Raw genomic sequence first — 18946 nt, 5'->3', positions numbered from 1 at the left:
CTGTAGTATCAGAACTCAAAAATAGTAAGTTCTCCATCCAACTTGATGAATCTACATTCGATAGTTCTTCTATTCTTATGGCTTATGTAAGATATTATTGTAAAACCAAACATCAAATTATTGACGAATTTTTATTTGCAAAATATCTTGAAAGTGATGGAACGGGGTTGACAATTTTCAGCGATTGGAGGAATATTTAAATAAGTATGATATTCCATTTACTAATATAACAGCAGTAGCCACAGATGGCGCACCTGCAATGGTGGGCCATTATCAAGGTTTCACTGCCTTTCTGAAAGAAAACGTTCAAAGTGTACATACTGTTCACTGTGTGTTGCACCGAAACCATTTGGTGGCAAAAACTCTCAGTGACGAACTGCATGATACTCTAAGAGTGTGTATTAAATCTATTAATCAAATTACAGCTCATCCTCTTAAATCACGATTGTCTGCCAAACTTTGTGAAAAAAATTATGAAGTATCACACCAATTACTCTTTCATACTGAAGTAAGATGGTTGTCTAGAGGTGCAAGTCTACAAAGATTTGTTGAGTTGTTCGACTCAACCCTAGAGTTTCTTACAGATGTTAATTTGTTTTTGAGTGATGAACTGAAGAGAAATAAGAATCATATTTTCTACTTGGTGGACTTATTTTCAAAATTTAATGACGTACAGACCCGTCCTACAAGGTAAAGATGTCACGATTATTCAAGCTTGGACGATTCTTTTAGGGTTCCAAGCTAAATTTGCCTTATTTAAATCATCACTGTTACAAAAAGATTTTCAGTACTTTTCGAATCTATGGCAATTGGAAGTAAAAGATGAAGACTTAGAAATATACACAAAACATCTTCAAAATTTGAGCAATGATTTTAAATTGCACTTTGCAGATTTTGAAAACATACACATTCCAGATTGGATTATCACGCCATTTTCTGCAGATATTGAAAATATTGAATGTAACTTACAAGATGAACTTATTGAATTGTCAGTTGATCTTGAAGCTAAGATGATTTTTAAAAATAGGAATTTAAGTTACTTTTGGACGAATATAAATGTTGTAGAAAAATATCCAAAACTTTCTGAAGTGGTACTCCCCTTTTTGCTTGAATTTCCAAGCTCGTACATGGTTGAAGCTGGTTTCAGCCATGTTAATTCCATTTTAGCAAAACAAAGAAATAAGCTAGATATAGAATTCTGTGGCGATTTAAGGCCGAAACTTACTAATTTTGAACCCAACATTGCTAATCTTGTCAAGAGTCACGAAGCACACCCTTCACATTGACAACGTTAGTAAATTGTATACTAAGTTAATAAAAGTCTTATTTTCATATATATACGGAAGACTGTATTATTGGTATTTTGTAATCTAAATTAAATTTTATATTTTATATATTATTCATCCCTCCTATCAAATATATAATGTTAAAAAGGACGTCTAAAACAAAAACGTATCCCTTTGACGTTAAGCCAATATTTTATTGTATGTATAATATATACTATATCATACATACAATAAACACTGTAACAATAAAATAAACAATCTAAAAACTCACATAAGCATCTTTTTTGCTTGTCCTATTATAATTACGTAATAGTAAAATAGAGTGGGTCAATAAAAAGTCAAGAAACTCTTGAAGGGGCCGACGGTCAAAGAATTTTGGCGCCCCCTGGTCTAGATGATCCTACAGTGACTCCATTAATTTCCCCAGAACAGAATTTAAACTAACAGGTCTGTAATTACTTGTGTCCCCCTTTGATCCTCCTTTGTGAATTTGAGTCACATTTGCACATCACCAGTCCATGGGTACCTCCCCTGAGTCCAAGGAAGCTCTCATAATTATGACTAAGGGTTTGCTTATTTCCTTTACTGCTTCCCATTAATATAACTGGCTAGATCCCATCCACCCTAAATGGTTATCTAATGAACTAATGAGACTCGTAACAGAGAAGAAAAATGCATGGGATGCATATAAATTTTCAAGTGACTCAGAAGCCTATGGCAGATATAAGTTAGTCTGTAATCAGGTCACAAAGGAGGTTAGGCAGGCGAAGGCAGATTACGAGAAATCCTTGGCAAAAGATGCTAAGAAAAACAGCAAGGATTTCTTTACTTATATAAACTCTAAAAGGAAGGGGATGAATCTGATTGGTCCACTTGACATTGATGGTTCGAGTGTTGATGATCCTGCTCAGATAGCAAAAAAACTGAATGAGTAATTTTGCATCTACATTCACACATGAGGAATTATTAAGGTTTGAAAATGGCAGAAGGTTATCAAATTGTAGCAGGATACTTAATGATTTTGTAATAACTGAAAGCAAAGTGGAGGAGAAATTGTTGAAGTTAAACATAAGAAAAGCACCTGTGGTGGATGGGATCTATCCAGTTATATTAAAGGAGGCGGCAAAGCAACTAAGCAAACCCTTAGCCATAATTATGAGAGCATCCTTGGACTCAGGGGAGGTTCCCACGGACTGGAGATGTGCAAATGTGTCCCCAATTCACAAAGGGGGATCGAAGGGTGACACGAGTAATTACAGACCAGTTAGTTTAACTTCTGTTCCGGGTAAAATAATGGAGTCACTCGTTAAAGATGCATTTCAGGATCATCTAGACAAGACTGCAGCAATAATTCAGACACAGCATGGGTTTGTTAAGGGAAAGTCTTGTCTGACAAATCTGATAGGATATTATGATGTGGTTACAAAGGAACTGGATGCAAAAAATAATTTTGATATCATATATTTGGATTTCAGGAAAACTTTTGACACTGTTGCGCATGGAAGACTATTGTACAAATTGGAGCAGAATGGTATTAAGGGTAAGTTGCTACAATGGATAAAAGGATGGTTGAGTGGGAGAAGACAGAGGGTGGTAATCAATGGGTGCTGCTCTTCGTGGACTAATGTTATTAGTGGAGTCCCACAGGGTTCGGTGTTAGGTCCACTGTTGTTTTGTATATTTATCAATGATATTGATGAAGGTATATCAGGCTTAATGTCGAAGTTTGCAGATGATACAAAGGTTGGCAGGGTTGTTAATGACAGTAATGGCAGTGTGCTACTGCAACAGGATCTAGATAATTTGGGCAGATGGGCTAAGAAGTGGCAACTGAAGTTTAACCTTGACAAATGCAAAGTACTGCATATGGGTAGAAGTAACCCCAGAGAAACGTACCAACTGTGTGGTACTACGCTTAAGGTGGTAGAAAATGAAAAAGACCTGGGAGTAATTGTGCAGTCAGATATGAAGTTTTCTGAGCAATGTAGGCAGGCTGCCAAGGCAGGTCATGAGGTTTTGTCAATGATATATAGGAATTTTGCTAGCAGGGAGAAGGAGGTGATTGTCCCTCTGTATAAGGCAATGGTCAGGCCACGCCTTGAGTACTGTGTACAGGTCTGGAGGCCTCATTTTAGGAAGGATGTAGATTTACTTGAGCGTGTACAGAGAAGGGCAACAAGATTGGTCAGGGGAATGAAGGGATCCTCTTACCAAGAGAGGCTTAAGTTCTGCAAATTGCAGTGGCTGGAGACTAGGCACCTACGCAGTGATCTGATTGAGGTGTATAAGGCCTTGAATTGGTTGAGCACGCTGAATTCTGATGGGATCCTTCCACTTGTTCAGATTACGAACCTAAGGGGCATAAATTCAAATTAAGAAAAGACAGACGTAGAATAGATGTGCGGAAATTTGCCTTTAGCCAGCGGGTGATAAATTGCTGGAACAAACTTCCATCTGTCGTTGTGGAAGTTGATAGGTTGAATAAATTTAAGGAGGAACTGGACAGGCATTTGGAGGGAATGGTATGATTTTTTTTTTTTTTGGCTGATGCTGCATAAGCTCATACACTTGCTTTCTTGCATCAGATGCCACTACTACTACTACTACCTCACCCCAGGTGCCTTTTTTATGTTTATCTTCAACAATTTCTCCTCCACTTTGCTCTCAGTTATTAAAAAATCATTAACTCCCTACCATAGTTTAAACACCTCTGGTATTCCCCTCCCTAAATAATTCCTCATGTGTAAATGTAGATGCAAAATACTCATTCAGTTTGTTAGCTACCTGAGTAAGATCATCAACATTTTGAACCATCGATATCAAGTGGACCAATCTGATTCATCCCCTTCCTTCTAGAGTTTACATAAGTAAAGAACTCTTTGCAGTTTTTCTTTTCATCCTTTGCCAAAGATTTTTTGTAATCTCCCTTTGCCTGCCTAACCTATTTATCAATGATATTGATGAAGGTATATCAGGCTTAATTTCGAAGTTTGCAGATGATACAAAGGTTGGCAGGGTTGTTAATGACAGTAATGGCAGTCTGCTACTGCAACAGGATCTAGATAATTTGGGCAGATGGGCTAAGAAGTGGCAACTGAAGTTTAACCTTGACAAATGCAAAGTACTGCATATGGGTAGAAATAACCCCAGAGAAACGTACCAACTGTGTGGTACTACACTTAAGGTGGTAGAAAATGAAAAAGACCTGGGAGTAATTGTGCAGTCAGATATGAAGTTCTCTGAGCAATGCAGACAGGCTGCCAGGGCAGGTCATGGGGTTTTGTCAATGATATATAGCAACGGTGGGCAAATGCGGCTCTCAGAGCCGCATGCGGCTCTTTGTTGAGTTAAGTGCGGCTCCCATTAAATCTTTTTTTTTTTTATTATTTCAGAACTTTTTTCACTGAATCTTGTTAAATTAACTAAGTAATTAATATTTTGTTATACAGATTTTATGTTGTGTTTATTTTTTTTTTATGTCTAGATATTTTGCTATTTTTTATTTTGATTATAAATAAATATGCGCGCATTTACACTGCTGGCACCATCAGCGGACTTGTGCAATACTATGTGACCAAACCTCCCATAAGAGTTTCAATTCCAGACTTTGGAATTAAATTTATTTAAATTTTTTGATAATATGACCTCAGAAAATATCAAAAAACGAAAATACGAACAAGAAAATAGAATCTTTCAAGAAGAATGGGTAGAAAATTTTGCTTTTATTGACAATAATGGAAAGTCGTTGTGTCTTATTTGTAAAGTTACAATTGCAAACTACAAAGTAAGCAATTTACGTCAACATTACGAAGTAAGTCATCCCCACTTTTCAACTCAATATCCACTCAATTCAAAATTGCGAACAGAGAAACGTAAGTCCTTGCATTCTGGTCTTCATAAGCAACAAGGACTCTTGTCTTCTTTTAGTCGCGAAGATGACAGAGCAAACGAAGCTAGTTTTTTGATAGCTTGGAATATTGCTCGTGCCAAACGTCCATATGGAGAAGGAGAATTTATTAAAAGAAACTTGGAAGAAGTGGTTAAAGTTTTGGATCCAGATAATACAAAACTACATAAATTGATCGCACTGGTTCCTATGTCATGCCGTACAACTGAGCGTCATATTGGTGCAATTAGTAAAAATGTTGAAAATAGTTTGATGTGTGATTTGAAAAATTGTACAGCATTTAGTTTAGCTCTCGACGAGTCTACAGACATTCAGAATGTTCCACAATTGGCCGTTTTTGTCCGCTATGTATCTGCAGACATAAATGTGAAGGAAGAAATGTTAGACCTAGTAGCTCTTATCGAAACAACTGTCGGTATCGATGTTAGAAATGCGCTTGATGAAGTAATGAACAGGTTTCAATTGCCTCGTGATAAACTTGTAAGTGTTGCGACCGACGGAGCGCCTGCAATGATAGGGAAAAACCAAGGTCTCATTGGTCTTTTAAACAATGATCCTAAAATTCCACTTTTCTTACCTCTTCACTGCATAATTCACCGTGAGCATCTCATAGCGAAGTACTTCAAATAGGAAAATGTGTGGAAGATTGTTTTGCAGATTGTGAATTTAATTAGAACAAATGCCAAAACACATCGTCAATTTAAGAACTTTTTAGAAGAGTTGCGAATGAATGACGAAACAGATGAATTGCCCAATGATTTATCCCTGTGGTGTGTTGTAAGATGGCTGTCAACTTACAATGTTTTGAGCCGTTTTGTGGAACTCCTACATCCTATCATAACATTTACAAAAGAAAAAGGAAATACTCAGAATTAGAAAATGAAACTTGGCTTTCTGACTTAACGTTCCTTACAGACATTATAGAACATTTGCAAACACTTAATTTGGCTTTACAAGGAAAGAAAAAAATTATTATTGATTTGTCACAAACTGTATTTAGTTTTGAAGCTAAACTTCGGCTTTTTGTGTTGGATCTTAAGAACAAAATATTTAATCATTTTCCACGAGTAAAAGCAAATATAATTAATATCAAGGAAGAAAAGTTAGACGAATACAAAGAAAAATTGGAAGAATTGCATGCAGATTTCAAACATAGGTTTGAAGATTTGAAAAGTTTTGAAATCTGCATTTGCATATTTTGTGAACCCATTTATTTGTGATATTATTGAAGATGGATTTCCAATTTCTGAAATAATGCTTGTTGAAAAAGCGGCTGGCGAATTGGAGTTATTAGAGATGAAAGAGGATCAGGCATTGCAAATGCAGCACAAATCTACTTCTATAATTGAATTTTGGAAACTCGTGCCAGAATCAAAATATCCACATTTAAAGAAAGCTGCTTGCCGTCTAATTTCAATTTTTGGTACAACATATTGCTGTGAATCTTTGTACTCCACAATGAAGTTCTTGAAGTCGAAATATCGTTCACAGTTGACCAATCATCATCACACTGAACGGCTTTAACAAAATTTACGCCAAATTTCAAAGATTTAATGAAGACCAAAGGTCTTCAGTAAATCTTTGAAATAATTATTTTGTATTTTCTTTCTCTTAATTATAATTTCTTATATATGCATACTTTACATAGCACTTAAGACTTGTGTAGAATATGTAATCATATTAATTTAATTAAATTAAATTAAATTTGAATTTGTGTATTTAATACTATGTAACTATGGTGTGGCTCTTTATAATATATGAAAAACCGGAATGCGGCTCTCATTGACCTCATGCGTGCCCACCCCTGATATATAGGATATTTGCTAGCAGGGAAAAGGAGGTGATTATCCCTCTGTATAAGGCAATGGTCAGGCCACGCCTTGAGTACTGCGTACAGGTCTGGAGACCTTATTTTAGGAAGGATGTAGATTTACTTGAGCGGGTACAGAGAAGGGCAACAAGATTGGTGAGGGGAATGAAGGGATCCTCTTACCAAGAGAGGCTTAAGTTCTGCAAATTGCAGTGGCTGGAGACTAGGCACCTGCGCGGTGATCTGATTGGGGTATATAAGGCCTTGAATGGATTGAGCACGCTGAATTCTGATGGGATCCTTCCACTTGTTCAGATTACGAACCTAAGGGGGCATAAATTCAAATTAAGAAAAGACAGATGTAGAATAGATGTGCGGAAATTTGCTTTTAGCCAGCGGGTGGTTAATTGCTGGAACAAACTTCCATCTGTCGTTGTGGAAGTTGATAGCTTGAATAAATTTAAGGAGGAACTGGACAGGCATTTGGAGGGAATGGTGTGATTTTTTTTTTTTTTTTTTTGGCTGATGCTGCATAAGCTCATACATTTGCTTTCTTGCATCACATGCCACTACTACTACTACTACTACTGCTACTACCTCCTTTGTGACTTGATTACAGATCAGTTTTCATATACCTTCCATAGGCTTCTGTGTCACCTGTTAATTTATGTATCCCATGCATTTTTCTTCTCTACCACATGTCTCATTAGTTCATCTGACATCCATTTAGGCCTAAACCTTGAACAACATTTCTTGGTTGGTATGAAAAGCCTAGTAGCTTCCAATATTAATTCTTTGAATGCTTCCCATTTAGAATTTGCTGTTGGCAACATCTTCAGTTGGTCTGAAGACTTTAAAAACTATCTCAGACCTCTGCAGTCACCTTTACAAAAACCCTTCCATTTACCCCTGATGGCATTACCTCTTCAAGTAAATCGTACATCCAAACACTGTGATTACTGCCACCTAGTGGCTCCTTTATTTGCAGATTCTTAATGCATGAAGAATCACTACCCGTAATCAAATCAATAGTATTACTCCCTCTGGTTGCCTCAAATTACACCTCAATCAGATCACCTAGTATGTGCCTAGTCTCCAGAGGCTGCAATTAGCAGAACTTAAGCCTTTCTTGGTTAAAGCAACCCTTTGTTCCATTCACTAATCTCAATGCCCTTCTATATACTCATTCCAGCAGCTCTATATCCTTCCTAAAATGAGGCCTCCATGGCTTGTTTGCAGTACTCAAGGTGTGGCCATTACCTTATACAAAGGGATAATCACCTCCTTATCTCTGCTAGCAGAATTACTGTATATCATTGACAAGGCTCCATGAGTTGCTCTAGCAGCTCACTACCCTGAGTGTAGCACCACATAGTTTGTACATTATTCTGGGGTTACTGCTACCCATATGCAGTACTTTGCATTTGTCAATATTAAGCTTCAGTTGCCACCTCTCAGCCTATATGCCCAACTTTTCTAGATCCTATTGCATTAACAACCGTTCGTTCGTTCGTTATTTGGTTTTTAGGAGCATTAGCAACTAAGGCCATATTGCTCCGGGATATGCGGTGGTCATTCCTTGACCTTTCCGCATACTCCGTATTTGGTGGTGACGGGCTCGAACCCCGGTCTAATCAAGAAGCATGTGCTACGCACTGCTGCTCCTTCCCACCTGGCTACGGAGGCGCCCTCATTAACAACCCTGCCAACCTTTGTATCATTTGCATATGCAGACAATACAAAGCATTATCTGATTGAAATATATAGAAAACAACAATGGATTCAACACTTTGCCCTGGGGGACTCCACTAATAACATTAGTCCACGAAGAGCAATCTCCATTGATTACCACTCTCTGTCGTTTCCCACTCAACCATCCCTTTACCCATAGCAACAACTTGCCTTTAATTTGTACAGCAGTCTTCCGTGTGGCTATAACAAAAGCTTTCTTCAGCAGTCTTCCTGGTTATAACAAAAGCTTTCCAGAAATCCCAGTATATAATATCAAAATTATTTTTTGCATCCAGTTCCTTTGTGACTACATCATAGTATCCAATCAAATTGGTCAGACAAGATGTCCCCTTAACAAACCCATGCTGTATCTGAACTATAAGTTTTGTCTAAAGGATCCTGCAATGCTTCTTTAACCAGTGACTCCATTATTTTCTTTGGAACAGAAGTTAAACTAACAGATATGTAATTATTTATGTCACCTTTTGATCCCGCTTTGTGAATTGGGGATACATTTTCCAAGAATGCTCTCAGAATTATGGATAAGAGTTTGCTTATTTAGCCACAATTACAAGAGCTCATAATTCAGGGAAGTGCAACAGGGACTCTACTTATAATTTCAAGCCTCCTGATGTCAACAATTCATACAGCTAAATTCAATTGAATTATGAATAAGATATTTTGCTAATGTTTCAAATAAATCCATCATACGTCTCAACATGTGTTAGTCTCATATACATTGTTCAACCAATAATGCATTGTTTACTTTTATAAATAATGAATGAATGACAGTAATAGTGCCTATAATCACACACCTCATTGATGTAAATGGGCTACAATGCTAGCCACTTTTAATTTTACAATTTTTAATAACTATTAATGTGCAATAAATATAAATTTTCGTATTTTTCATAGGTAGAGTCTATCATAAGCTTTTCAAAAATATGCTTATTATTAAGAAATGAAAATTGTGTAATGATAAATTCTTATGAAATTAACACTGTGAATAGTTTACATGAAATTTAAACTAAGTAACACAACATGAAAAGCTGCACAACATATGCAGTCCAAAGGCTGTATTATATCTATTATATCTGGCTTAGCAGCTTGGTACCAATTTCATCAGATACAATATATTTTACTTAATTTTGGAGGGCATTACCTTTGAAGGTATGATGCAGTAGCTTCCTGGATAGTGCCAAGTATCTTTTTCCTCTCATTAGTCATGATTTTTCTGATCCGCAGATAAACACGATTAAATTTTGAACGGATTCTTAACAAATTATTAATTTCATCTCGAAGTTTGACATTTGATGTTAAAATTTCATCATATTTGTTGGTTCCCTAGAAATTTAAAATATCAATAATATGGTTATAACTAAACAAAAATCTCTGTCAAATAAACAAGCAATTTTTACTTCTTTCTGTTTTTAACTTTCTTCTGTTTTGTGTTTGTTTCAAATGAATTAATTTCCATGGATATCAATAAGTTACAAAAATATTAACAATTCTTAATAGAACATTAAGAATAATCAGTAAAACCTTTATTTAATTAAATGAAATTCACTTATTTATTGTAACAGATTGATTAAAAGTGAAAGATAAAACTTAAAATTTAAATGAATTAAAAATGATTCCCAAAAAGGATATGTGCACTTTTTGTGGATTTACCATTATGAAAGTTTAAAAATAATAAATAAATAAAAAAAATAAAAAAAATGTGGAATAGTTAAAAATGCAAATAACTAGTGAAAAGACTAATTTAATATCAGTGTAAACAAAAATTTGTTTTAAACAAGTTAGTTGATCATGGAAAGGTAAAATTATGAATACAATGAATTTGAATTAGGATACACAGTAATTTGTTCATTGATGGAACTAGATTGTCTGAATTCATTTTTTATTTTGACTATTGTTTAGTTAACTAATTGTTTGGTGGTTCTCTTTTCAAAAAGCATTTATGTTGTATTATGATTATTGAATAGGATCTTTAATTATTTTTATGTGAAGTATATGATTTTTTTATTTTAAATGAGTGATGGAAATGCAGTAACAATTTACCTATAAGGTAACCTCCTGATTTACAAAGTCCTGATCTTATGAGAAAGAATGTTTAACACCTAAAAGGATTTAGAAACTCAAAGCTTATGAACTTTCCATTGGGTTTTGCATTGTTTTTCAAAAAACAAACAAAACATAATGGAAAGTTCATTCCCACTTATTCCAATCAATTAGGGGCAAATTGAAGTCACCCACAATAGGGGGCCAAGCATATTCACACATGCTTGGCCCCTTTCCATTTACATGTAGAGACTTGACATACTCTTCACAATTCTCTGGTCTGTATATAATTTCCACTCTCATTATACCTTTGCTTCCAACTAACTCATACCATGCAGACATGCTGGCAGAAGTAACTTCTGACTCAACAAAAGCTATTTTTGTGCTCAGGCTGCTTTTGATAAGAAGCATGACCACACTACCTCTTCTACCTTCCCTACTTCTCCTAAATACATTATATATACCATAGTGGGACTCATTATCCCCAATTTTTGTGTGGCACCATGTTTCCATTATCCTCATTATGTCATCATTAGTTATCTGAATGAGGAGTTCAAATTCACTCATTTTATTGACAACACTCCTGACATTATTGTAGACAGTTAAGACTTAAGTATTCTTCTATAGTTTTACTACCTTGACTAATCCCTTGAAGTTATTTAGCCTTATTTCCCTAGCTTTATCTTCCTGCTTATATGAAATGTCGTCCCCCTCAGAACATCTTTCTAACATCAGCTGCTACAGCAACAAAGAAGAATTTTTGAGATATGTGCAAGCACTACCTTGACCCATATCATAAGATAAACACATGTCTATATTTCCCTTCTCCCCCAAACTAGAAATTTCCCTGAACCCTCAAGGTGTCCTCAATGATACATTTGAACAAAGGTGGTGCAAAAACCTTTGCAACACCTTTGTTCAGATGAATACTATTTCTATAAAATAGATTAATAAAGTAATCTATTTTGTAGAGATAGAAACATGCTGATAAAAATTTTCTAAAGCCTTTCATTTAATATTGTTAGTCCCCACATGTATAATAATTCTGTCTTTACTTTACCCCCTTAAAATCTGACAATCTGTGGTCTTCTTCTTTATCCTCGCCTTATTCCCACGTTTATGTGGGGTCGGAATTTCTGTCCTTAATCCTTTTCCTCCATTCCTCCCTATCCTGGGCTTCCTCTCTCCTCCATCCTCTCTCTTTTAAATCCTCTGCCACCTTGTCCTTCCATCTCAGCTTAGGTCTCTCCCTTTTCCTCTTCCCTATCACCTCCAACTTTTCCCACCTCTTCCCCACATTCTCCTCACTTCTTCGTTCCACATGTCCAAGCCACCTCAACCTAGATTCTTGCATTTTTTTACTCAGAGGCCCACCTTAACCGTACCTCTGATGTAGTCATTTCTTATCCTGTCCTTCCATGTCACACCACACATCCATCTTAGCATCCTCATCTCCGCCACTTCCTTCTTCTTCTCCTGGGCCCTTGTAATCGCCCATGTCTCAGCACCGTACATCAATGCGGGTCTAACCACAGTTTTACACACTCTTCCCTTCATTCTACAATTTATTTTCTTACCACACAGCACCCCACTCATCTTTCTCCAGTTCAACCATCCACACTGCACTCTATGCTGTATTTCTGCACTCAATCCTCCATCCCTCTCAACGTTCGATCCCAGATACTTAAATTTCGAAACTGATGGTAGCTTTTCCTCCTGCAGTTTTATAGAATTCTCATCTTCTCCATTCAATACCATATATACTGTCTTCGTTCTACTTATCCTCATGCCTCTTTCTTCCAATGCTTTCCTCCATTTTCTTCTCTACCTTTCCTTGGGATGGTTCGCACAGTACGATATCATCCGCGAACAGCATACTCCATGGTGCTCTACTCTTCACTTCTCTCACCAACACATCCGTTACGAGATCAAACAGATATGGGCTGAGAGCTGATCCCTGGTGCAGTCCAACTTCTACAGAGAACCCCTCAGTCATACCTACACTACTCTTAACCTGAGTCACCGCTCCCTCGTACATTTCCTTCACAAGCCTTACGTACTTTTCTGATGCACCCTTCTCCCTCATGCATCTCCATACCTCTTGTCTGGGCACTCTATCATATCAATTGTTGATGTTACCACATCAACAATTGTTTCTCTCAGCAAACACACCCTGGTTCTAGCTCACTTATCTTCATTGCAAAAAATAGTTACCTGTTTCCCCTAATAGTGTAGTGTAGTGTAGTGTAGTGCATACTGCTCTGCAGTATGCACTACACTATTCTGTTCTGAGTCCTGAACTGTGGATGCATCACTTGGCAGGTGATAAGATATTCGAGTCCCTCATGAGCTCCCAATTACATTTGTTTCTAAGGCAAGAACCCATTTTTCAGTGATTAACTCAATTTCTTCTATTAATACACTAAGTTTCAATTTGAGATCAGTACACTCCTTACACTGAGTGCAAAGAATCATCAGTTGAGCTCTGTTTGTCTGCTAGACTGATTTTAGAACACATGCCACAGGCTATACAAGTGACAAACTCATGACTGACACCAGAAATGCCCACAGGCATTTCTGGTGTCAGTCATGATGCCCATGGATGATGTATTGAAAGTGGATCTTGTAATAACTGTTATTTAGGTAAAATTTGAACTTAGGAAAAATTTTGATAAACTCTGAAGAAAATATGAATTTTGAAGAAATATTACAATAAATTTACAATATATTACAGAATTTAAATTAACAAAATATTACAGAAATCAAACTTTATCCTAGTGAAGTAATCATAAAGAATTAAACTTAGCAGAAATACTTTAAAAAAATAACATTTAAATTTACAAAATATCGTAGAAATTAATTCATAAAATTTGCTGAAATAAAGTCTAAAAAATTGCTGAAATTAAATTTAAAAGAAATTTTAAACAAAAATTTTGTCTACCAGGCAAGTGAGCTTAATCTGCTAGAGCCAATTTAAAACACATCTGCTCTCTTCAACTGCTTACAATAAAATATCAGGTGTAAGCGTTAATCGTGTGCAAGTGTTTTTCGTATTGCTATTTCTTATTCCTTTTTGTAGTTCTGTAGGAATATAATTAATATTTGAAGTGTTTTTACTGAGACTATAAATAAGTTAAAAACATTATGATTGTAACTATATGGAATAATATATAATGTAACTTTGTAGCATAATTAGCATTAGCATTAGTAGAGGCATTTGATGCAAGAAAGCAAGCTTATGCAGCATCAGCCAAAAAAATTAAAGTAAAATAAATAAATAAAAAATAACCACTTCCACTTCACCCCTCTGTTCATTCGAAATACCTGTCCAGCCGAGCCTTAAACTTATTTAGGCTATCAACTTCCACGACAAAGGATGGAAGTCTGTTCCACCTACCAACCACCTGCTGGCTAAAGGCAAATTTCCGCACATCTATCCTACATCTGTCTTTCCTCAATTTGAATTTATGCCCTCTCAGGTGATTATTCTGAGCAAGAGGAAGAATCCCATCAGCATTGAGCATGCTCAAACCATTCAAGGCTTTGTACACCTCTATCAGATCACCTCACTGCTGCCTAGTCTCCAGACACTGTAATTCGCAAAACTTAAGCCTTTCTTCGTAAGAGCACCCCTTTGTTCCATTCACTAATCTTGTTGCCCTTCTCTGTACTCGTTCCAGCAGCTCTACATCCTTCTTGAAATGAGGTCTCCAGGCCTGTATACAGTACTCCAGGTTTGGCCTGACCATTGCCTTATACAAGGGAATAATCACCTCCTTATCCCTGCTAGAAAAATTCCTATATATCATTGACAATACACCATGAGCTACTCTTGCAACCCGTCTGCACTGCTCAGAGAACTTCATATCTGCCTGCACAACCACCCCCAGGTCCCTTTCATTCTCTACCACTGTCAGTGTAGTACCACAGAGTTGATACGTTGCTCTGGGGTTGCTGTTTCCCATATGTAGTACTTTACATTTGTCAATGTTAAACTTCATTTGCCACCTCTCAGCCCATCTGCTCAACCTTTCCAGATCCTGTTGCAGCAGCATAGTGTCAGTAGTGTCCTTGACAACCCTGCCAACCTTTGTATCGTCTGCAAACTTGAACATTAAGCTTGATATACCATCATCAATATCATTTATAAATACAGAAAACAATAAAGGACCCAATACTGAACCCTGAGGGACTCCACTAATAACATTAGTCCACGATGAGCAGTGTCCAATGATTACCACTCTCTGTCTTCTCCCCCTCAACCATCCCTTTATCCATAGCAGCAATTTGCCTCCAATGCCACACTGCTCCAATTTGTGCAGCAGTCTTCCATGTGCAACAGTATCAAAAGCCTTTCTAAGATCCAAGTATATAATATCAAAGTTATTCCCTGCATCCAGTTCTTTTGTGACTGCATCATAGTATCCAATCAAATTGGTCAGGCAAGACTTCCCCTTAACAAAACCATGCTGTGTCTGAGCTATAACTGAAGTCTTGTCTAGATGATCCTGCAGTGCTTCTTTAACCAGTGCCTCCATTAATTTTCCGGGAACAGAAGTTAAACTCACAGGTCTATAATTACTTATGTCAGCCTTTGATCCTCCTTTGTGAATTGGGGTCACATTTGCACATCTCCAGTCCATGGGTACCTCCCCTGAGTCCAAGGAAGCTCTCATAATTATGGCTAAGGGTTTGCTTACTTCCATTGCTGCCTCCTTTAATATAACTGGATAGATTCCATCCACCCCAGGTGCCTTCCTTGTGTTTATCTTCAACAATTTCTCCTCCACTTTACTCTCAGTTATTACAAGATTCTCTAGCTTACTGCCAGAGTTGAATACACCTCTGGCATTCCCCTCGCTGAATAACTCCTCATGTGTGAATGTCGATGCAAAATATTCATTTAGTTTGTTAGCTACCTGAGCAGGATCATCAACAGTTGACCCATCGATATCAAGTGGACCAATCTGATTCATCCCCTTCCTTCTAGAGTTTACATAAGCAAAGAACTCTTTGCTGTTTTTCTTCGCATCCTTTGCCAAGGATTTCTCGTAATCTGCCTTCGCCTGCCTAACCTCCTTTGTAACTTGGTTACAGATCAACTTGTATCTATCATAGGCTTCTGTGTCACGTGTTAATTTGTATGTATCCCATGCATTTTTCTTCTCTGACATATGCCTCATTAGTTCATCTGACATCCATTTAGGCCTAAACCTTGAACAATATTTCTTAGTTGGTATGTAAAGCCTAGTAGCTTCCAAGATAAGTTCTTTGAATGCTTCCCATTTTGAATTTGCTGTTGGTAACATCATCAGTTGATCCCACTGTATAGAATTTAAATACTGTCTCAGTCCACCGTAGTCGCCTTTACGAAAGCAATACCCCTTCCCTTTACCCCTAATGGTAGTTACCTCTTTGAGTAAATACCACTTCAGAACACTGTGATCACTGCCACCTAGTGGTTCATTTATCTGCAGATTCTTAATGCATGAAGAATCACTACTGATAATCAAATCAAGAGTATTACTCCCTCTAGTTGCCTCCCGAACATGCTGATGTAGAAAACAATCATCCAATAAATCCACAAAAGCCTTGCTAGTGTGTGAGTGACCAGCCCCCAAATTGCAGTCAATATCTGGGAAATTAAAATCCCCATAATAAGACTCTCTGATTTACTAGCCCACTCTATTTCTCTGTACAGTTTGTTATTATACTCATCGCAGTCATTAGGCCTATAGCACACTCCTACTCTCAATTTTGATCTCCCAATGCTTTGGTCACACCAAACTGACTCGACACTGCACTGTCCAGCGATGTCGACTGGCTTCACTTCCTTGGATTTTATGTGTTTCTTAACTAATAGCATAACCCCTCCTCCCTTCCTATCCTGTCTATCCTTTCTGTAGACATTGTACTCCCCAAATTCCAGTTCTGCATTCCTTATAGCTGTGTGACACCACGTCTCTGAAATCCCAACAATATCTGCCTTTGATGTTTTGAGCAATACCTCAAATTCATCAAATTTATTTACTAGACTCCTAGCATTGGTGTACACGCAAGTATACATGCACCTGCTCTTCCTCTTAGCCACCCTAACACAACTCATGTGTTTACTTGTACCCCAATGATTCCCAGCAGTCTCTGAAATATCCTGCGTCTTATTTTCCAGGCTGCTGCTCATTCCAATAGAAGCAGTGCAAGAATCACTTTCTCCTCTGCCAGTGGCTACTGTTAATCTATTAGTCCTTGTATCCCCCCAATCTAGCAGTTTTCTGACCCTCCTAACACTGCGTCGATAGCATCAGCAAACATTCATGCACCCTTTCTATTTAAGTGTATCCCATCCCTGTAGAAGCAGTCTCTCCTGTTAACAAGTACAGACCAGGCTGAAAAAAATTCTACCCCTTGAGCCCTGCACAATCTTTCCAGGGCCGAATTGATCGACAGGGCTCTCATCATATACTCCCTCCTATCGTGTCTGGGCAGAATTGCAGACACTTTCAAAATCAACCCTAATTCACGGCTTTTTTTCATCAGTGACCTGTACTTGTTAAGTAATTCCGCTGGTCTCCTACTCTTAATATCATTAGTACCAACGTGTACAACTATATCACCTTTTCTGCCCTTAAAAGATGATATCCGCTCTACAACGTCATCAACCTTTGCCCCTGGCAGACATACCCTGGTCCTGTTCCACCTATCCTTTTTACAAAGCATGTTTCCCGTTTCCCTGACAATAGAGTCACCAACAACTACTAGTTCCTTTGGGACCAGCGCATTCTGCCTTGGGGGCTGCTGCTGTGTTGCGCAATGACCAAGTGCAAGCTCTGGCATTGGTGTGGGCAGCTGAGAGCTTGATGGGCCCCTCACTTGTAATCCTTCGAGGGCATCCACCCTGTCCTTCAAGCTCTCATATAGGCCCATAACAATGCTGAGTTGATGCCTGATTTCCTTACACCTCTTGCATCGCGCACATACAAAGACATCCCCCATGGCAGTATCATGTCCCATACCTGACTGCTCCGCAAACATCAAGCAAATAGTGCATCTTTAAAGGCTGTGATTCAGAGGGCAACTGCCCCCCTCAGTTCTCCTCTGAGCCACAGCATTCCCATTAGCTTGAGCCTTTTGCTTTGTTGCTGATGCACAATCTGTGAACAGTGTAGTGTTATTATTGCACTTAGGTATCCTTAATATAGCATGGTATTCTCAAATTAAATTTAATTTAATTTAAATAGAAAACATGCTTTAGACTAGAGAAGCAAAGCAAAGCAAAGGGCTCGAAGTAGTGAGAAAACATTGTGGATTTGGGGTGAATTGAAGAGGGCAGCTCCCCTGCAAATTAGTTCTTTAAAATGTGCTACTTGTTTGATATTTATTGACCTATCCTGAATGGGACATGATACAGCCAAAGGGAACTAAAGAGTGGGGGTTGAGATTGTTGAAGGAATTAAAGTGGAGGCTCATTAAGCTTTCAACTGCTTACCTCAAAGCCAGAACTTATACCAGTGCTTTCTGCCACTAAGGGATTCTGTTATGTTGTCTGATGTACAAGTGTTGGCTCAAGCGGTGCCCCAAAAACCTCTCTCAGACTTCTAGATTCCATTCAGAAGAGGGCAGTTAGGTTAATTAATGACTCCTCTCTAACAGAGTCTCTCCACTCACTGTCTCACAGACGTACTGTTTCTGCTGCATGCCTTTTCTACAGATACTTCCATGGGCACTGTTCTTCTGAATTGACTTCTATAATTCCCACTCTCTCTTTCAAAACAGTCCAAACACGTGCCGCCACCAGCCAACATCCATTTACTGTCCAACTTCAAACTCACAGAACCAATTTTTCATCTTCCTTGTTTATTCATTCAACTGCCGTTTTCTGGAACAACCTTCCTTCATACATATTTCCTGAAAATTAAAGTCTACAGAAGTTCAAGTCTAATGTCAACAATTATCTTCTTTCATCTTCTCAACCTCCAACCCAAGCACGGTACTAAGTACTATAGGTTCTAATACCTCTCTTGGTTGGAGTTTTCATAACAAAAAAAAAAAAAAAAGCACTGAGTGTGGAGGAGGAGGGGGGGCTTAAGTACTTGATAGGTTTCTCAAGGGCATAAACTCTGTTCAATGGTCTGCTTACACCAGTAGTTTTCA

The 18946-nt window shown here is 37.7% G+C and overlaps 1 protein-coding gene across 1 annotated transcript in view; it reads right to left on the bottom strand.

Moving 5' to 3' along the window:
• Window positions 1-18946, bottom strand: part of LOC150089129 (coiled-coil domain-containing protein 63-like) — a 95890-nt gene that overhangs the window by 57616 nt on the left and 19328 nt on the right. Inside the window, exon 6 of the mRNA XM_090388461.1 lies at window positions 9897-10078. Coding sequence (XP_090244587.1) covers window positions 9897-10078 — 182 coding nt within the window. The remainder of the gene's footprint in view (window positions 1-9896; window positions 10079-18946) is intronic.

This window comes from Mastigoproctus giganteus, chromosome 2, assembly GCF_048544385.1.
Source record: "Mastigoproctus giganteus isolate SK-2022 chromosome 2, ASM4854438v1, whole genome shotgun sequence".
Taxonomy (NCBI): Eukaryota; Metazoa; Arthropoda; class Arachnida; order Uropygi; family Thelyphonidae; genus Mastigoproctus; species Mastigoproctus giganteus.
The sequence above is the reverse complement of the archived record's forward strand: the minus strand, read 5'-3'. Positions and strand labels throughout refer to the sequence as shown.